Source organism: Procambarus clarkii, chromosome 19 (genome assembly GCF_040958095.1).
Source record: "Procambarus clarkii isolate CNS0578487 chromosome 19, FALCON_Pclarkii_2.0, whole genome shotgun sequence".
In the NCBI taxonomy this organism is placed as follows: Eukaryota; Metazoa; Arthropoda; class Malacostraca; order Decapoda; family Cambaridae; genus Procambarus; species Procambarus clarkii.
In genome coordinates, this window is record NC_091168.1 from 31,792,798 (window position 1) to 31,798,797 (window position 6,000).

The 6,000-nt window shown below is 38.8% G+C and overlaps 1 protein-coding gene across 1 annotated transcript in view; it reads left to right on the plus strand.

Annotated features, from left to right (window-relative positions):
* The window catches only part of LOC123757436 (tyrosine-protein kinase Abl), a 106,113-nt gene that overhangs the window by 22,600 nt on the left and 77,513 nt on the right, over positions 1–6,000 (plus strand). The window contains exon 10 of the mRNA XM_069327444.1: positions 119–289. Coding sequence (XP_069183545.1) covers positions 119–289 — 171 coding nt within the window. The remainder of the gene's footprint in view (positions 1–118; positions 290–6,000) is intronic.

The window sequence follows — 6,000 nt, forward strand, 5'->3', positions numbered from 1 at the left end:
AGTCAAAATATATATACTATAGGTTTCGCTTAAATCTGTCGAGGAAGTAGGATATAGTGGATAATATGACTGCTTATTATAATAAAATGTGTGTTTAATTTCTACCCTTTGTTTTAAGAAGAAGCAACAAGAACAAGCATAATGTTATGGATGAAGGCAGTAGTCCCAACTTGCCCCGAGATGTCCGCCCTAGTCCAGGTATACTGTCAGCGAGATCAACGGTGGTTCAACTTCGGCGAACTACCAACAAGAAGGGCAAACAAGCACCTGCGCCTCCCAAGAGAACAAGGTAAGGGGGAAAAGTCTTGGAGGAGAAAGTCATGCAAGGTGCTAGTTGGTTAAGATGAGAGTTGTGTATGGTGAGAGTTGTTCAAGGTGAAAGTCGTACAGGGCAAAAGTCGTGCAAAGCTAAAACTGCGAGGGGTGAAAACCATGCAGAGCAGAAGATGTGGAGGGCAAAGCCGTGCAGGGCGAAGGATTTGTTAAGCTTGGAGATAAATTAATCTTGTAGAGAGTGCTAAACTTGTAGAGAAGGTACCTGAAAGAGATCCTAAGGTGTACATGGCCTGTATAGTTGAGTTGAAATAAACAGCTATGGCCACAGTTGTGTCTTGTACAAAATGCAGCAAAAGTGTAGAGTAACCAAACTATATAAATTGTTGGTTGTGTTCTGCAGTTGCGGTTTGCAAAGTATTGCAAGTTCTTCAGCTATAATTAGGTGGGGAGAAAGGTAATAATAATACTCTTATGTCTGGAGACCAGTGCCTGTGTGTCCGGACACTTTGCACATACAGTACTTAAATATTAGACACTGCCAGAATTTCACTAATTTTGCATGTCCAGCATCTAATTTATAGAACAACATCTCCTCTTTCAATTCATGTCATAACTTTAGCAAACCACTTAATACCCTGTATTACTATTTTAAATCTATCAAAAATGTAAGAAACACCCTTTAACTGTCCAGAGACCAGCGAGTTTACCCTAAATGGAATATGTCAAATATGAATTATACGGATGATATGGTTTTATTTTAGGAGTGGTAGAGATTTATGTAGACTATTGGAATGTGTAAAAATATTGTATGTAATATGATTGATGGGAGTTTTCTTTAATGTGAAGTAATTGGATATGGGCTCACCTTGGGAGTCAATTTCCTTAGTTCATAAGCCTATCTGTCTGTGTACATAACATTAAAGCTCTCTTCTGTGTTTCTTCACATTTAAGTTTTCCATTGTCCAGACACTAAAGTTTCGGGGCTACTTTAACGTGCAGTCTACTGCAGTATCCAGTCTTTGATGACCTGACCTGTCTACTGAAACATCAGCTGATTACGTGGGTTAGTTTAGGTTGAGGAAGACTGCACGCTACAGTGTAAGTGGTCAGTTAGATCCCACGCTAAGGTAGCACCAAAGTTTGTCGTGTGTGGTAGGGTATTAATGTGGGTACAGTACAGTATATGGTAAGAAAGTTGCTGGGGATGGTTGAAAAGTAGGGTAGTAAGTTGCAAGTAAGTAAGTAAGTCACAAGTCGAGCCTGGCCTCGGGCCGGGCTTGGGGAGTAGAAGAACTCCCAGAACCCCATCAACCAGGTATCAACCAGTACTCATCCAGTTGTGCTTGCCAAGGAGGGGGGGGGGGGTGTTGAGCTTTTGCTCTTTGGTCCCAAACTCTGTGGGAGATTGGTAGGTGTTAAGTGGATTATTTGAATTAGGGAAATGGTTTGGGATTTTTTAAGGTTTGAATGCAGATTGGAAGTTAGGGTGGCCCTTGTGACATTGTACTGTATATCAGTAGACCAGTGGTGGTGTTATGTGGGGGATGGTGTCTCCTACAGCCCAGGTGTATGGAATATGGATAGAGTTCATTTTAGTCATTTACTATTTACAGAAGAGAAGGCAGGTGTATCATTCCTCATGGTAAGAGAACAACTGATCCTTATATTGTGATATGAATATGCTAGGTAATCATGCACTGGTGATTGTGAAGTTCAGTTTATTTGGAAATGCGTACATGATTTAGCTGGCCATTTGCTGACTGTGAGAAATTTGTGGTGACAATGTCCAGTCACATTAAAAAAAATATTAGAAAATTCACTTTCATAAGCAGAATGGTAAACAGTTGGAACACGTTAATAAGTGAGGTGGTGGTGGAGGCCAAAACCATTAGTAGTTTCAAAGCATTATAAGGCAGATTGTTGGGAAGACGGAACACCACGAGCGTAGCTCTTACCCTTGTAATTACACTTGGGTAATTATATTGTTTAATACCCATAATGGAGCTCATTAGGTGTGTTACCCTGCAGTTTAGGGTTGTAGGTTTAAAACCTGTACAGCATGACCATTGTGACATTATAGTGATGTCACACACCTCATGCACACCATCTATAAAGCATAACATTTGATCTCATATTTTCATTAGGTTAGGTTAGGATAGGTTACTGAGGGTCAAGTTAGATTGGGTTAGGTAAGATTAGATTTGCTTAAAGAGTAGCAATGTCATAGAAGGGTACGTATTTTTCTCAGGTCTTGAACCCTACCCATTTAAGAACTGTACATCTTCCTGAAAACTAAAGTTAACCAACAAAATCAAATGTAACCCTTTAAATTCGACAAACGACAAAAATCTTTTTATTTCATAAGAAACCTGTACATCATCATGGCAAACCAAATGTTTATTTCTGGACTTAATATATTACTGGAGTATTTTCAAAGAGGTCCCGACATATTTGTGGGTTCGCTCTGTCCATTAGTTCAGCCACTATGTTTTTAGGCACCAGTATCCCGCTACCAGCGACTTGACCTGATGCCACTTTTCCTGTATCCTGAAATATGATAGCCAGGGGTTTCCTCTTGATTGGTTACAATTAATATGGATAGAAAACAAAACTTTCCTTATTGAGACTACTCATAGCCATCATAGGGGCCTGACAGTTGAGTGGACAGCGCTTCGGATTCGTAGTCCTGAGGTTCCGGATTCGATCCCCGGTGGAGGCGGAAACAAATGGGCAGAGTTTCTTTCACCCTGATGCTCCTGTTACCTAGCAGTAAATAAGTACTAGATAGATAGCTGTTACTAGCTGCTTCCTGGGGGTGTGTAACAAATAGGAGGCCTGGTCGAGGCCCAGGCTGCGGGGACGCCAAGCTCCGAAATCATCTCAAGATAACCCTCAAGATAGCCCAGTTGATAGAGCCTTGGGCCTGACGTGTGGGGTCCATGGTTCGAGTCTCCTACAGCCCAGGTGTATGGAATATGGATAGAGTTCATTTTAGTCATTTCCTATTTACAGAAGAGAAGGCAGGCTGGCTTCTTACTTTGTGACTGACAGTATACCTGATGGGCTGGTTGGATATCTGGCTGAATGTTAGTATACCCAACTGGCTAGTTAAATATCTAGCTGACTGGCAGAATGTGTGACTATCGAGCTAGAAATTAGAGTATACCCATGTAGCTAACATTAGATACAGTAGCTAATGTATTATACATACAGGTTAAAGCTATAGTTACAGTTAGTGTTACCGGCATGCAAATCATTGGTTGCAACTCTGCTTTTTAAATTGACATTGTTGTTGTTATTGTTGTTAAGATTCGCTACTTGGAACAAAAAGTTTCAAGTAGCACGGGCTATGGGGAGTCCGTGGACATTCTTGCATTTGACAAGCTTACCTCAATATAAAAGTTGCACTTATTTTATTTGAATTTACTTGTGGTTCACCATCTTTAATTGTCTCAATGGGGACAGGAAGCCAATGACTTGTCAAAGTTCTTCTATTATTCCTGAGGATTTTTTCTAGCTGAATTTTGAATGGGAGTGCTGTCTTAGCATTTGTGGCTTTGGCTGGTAATTGTCTAAGTGTAATTACCCAAGCGTAGCTACAGGATGAGAGATACGCTCGTGGTGTCCTGTCTTCCCAGCACTCTGTCGTATAACACTTTGAAACTACAGTACTGATAGTTTTGGCCTCCACCACCATCTCATTTTACTTGTTCCAACCGTCTATCACTCTGTTTGCGAAAGTGAATTTTCTTATATTTTTTCGACAGCTTTGTTTAGTTAGCTTAGATCAACCTCTTGTTCTTGAAGTACTGACTAGATCTCAGGAATTTTTTCCTATCAGTATTGTCGATTCTCATTACTATTTTGTACGTTGTGATCATATTGCCCCTCTTCTTCTATATTCTAGTTTTGGCATATTTAATGCCTCTAACCTCTCCTCGTAGCTCTTGTCCTTCAGTTTCCAGTTTGTTGATGTGCTTCTTAAGATATGGGTACCATACAACCTCTGCATATTCCAGCTTTGGTCTCACAAAGGTTGTAAGCAATTTCCTTAGCATTTCACCATCCATGTACAGTATTTAAAAACAATTGTGAAATAGGAAAGCATGGTGTAGGCTCCTCACACAATGTTCTTTGTCATTCTCAGGTGATGGTTTTCTACCTGGAACCACCCCTAAATTTCTTTATCAGAATTGTTTAAAGCTTTTTTGCATAATTTGTAGGTGGTGTGTGGTCTGTTTTCTCCTATTCCACATTCCATAACGTGGCATTTATTCACATTAAATTCTCTTTGCCAAATGGTGCTCTACTCGCTCACCGGTACTTTGTCCAGGTCTTCTTCAAGGGCATGACAAACGTGTAAGTTTCTATCTTTCCCCAGTGCCCCAGTACCTGTATCTGGCGATTCCATGGGTTTATTACTCCGTGGGGGGAAAATCATTTCCTGTTTTCTGTCCAACAATGGCTTGTTTGATTGTGGTGATGTCCTGTTGGTAGTTTCATAAAGCACTTGGGAGCTTTTGTTAATGAAAAATTATAGTCACATCACACTAAGGTGTGTGTGTCATGTAGGCCAGCTGCTTTGAAAATGCATTCTCATTGGCTTCACTTCAAGCAAATGGTAGTTGAATTTTCATAATTAACCCTCGCTCTGTGCACCTGTTTCATGTGACAACTTCGTAATGCAGTTGTTAATGAATTAGTATTAACATTAACTAAAAAGTTTTAAAAATGAGAAAAATGTCAAAATACAGTATTACCAAGTTCAACAATTTTCATTTCAAATCTCGGTGAAAAAACATTAAAAAACTTTAAAATATTGATAAATTCAAAGATGTTTTTACACCACCTGTCAAGCACCTGAAAGTGCTATGTGCAGTGAAGTATGTGAGCGCAGAACCGTATGTGTCTGAATCGACTAAATTATATTAAATGCATATTACTGTATTTGCATTTAAAAGAATTTTGAATTAAAAAGTTTGAAATTATTTTGACACGGAAAATAAGAACACGGGAGATGACTGTGTTAAACTGAATTAAGGTTCCTATTTTACTGGATGGCATTAAAGGCAGAGATGACCACATTAAACTGAATTAAGGTTTTGGTAGTTTAGGGTGTTAAATCTTGCCACACACACAAATGTTAGTCATTTGTTTTACTTTTACAAAATCCTGACTAAAATTTACAACTCTCTCTCTAAATTAAAAATGTGTATATTTTTATCTTTTATACAGATGTTTCTCAATCCCATACTGTAAATGCTTTCTTTAACAACCCTCAAAATTATATATATCCAGTGTCATATTCATTAGTCACTTTTGACCATACTATCAAGCTCGGGGTTCTCTCATTGAAATTTTTTTTAAATTTGGCTCAAAATTTAATTGTTGTTTTCCAAAACACTCCTCATCATTAGATGGCTGAAATGGTAAATAAGATTTTATTATTATAGTGTAAATAACCCAACACCACATATGAAATGAGTGGCAACATTTTGGCCTGTCTTAGTGCCTTATCAAGTCATGATTTGAGGAGGGTTCAGGACGGACCAAAACATTGCCACTTCTATTTCATGTGTGTATTTCATGTGTGTGGGGTTAGTTGTTTCAACCACGTTTTTGTGACTTATTCTCTGCACTGCAGTGTACTTTTAACTTCTCTTCATAAATTTAAACTTGTTCATTATGAGCAGTAATCTAGACATAACAGATTGTCAGTTGTTA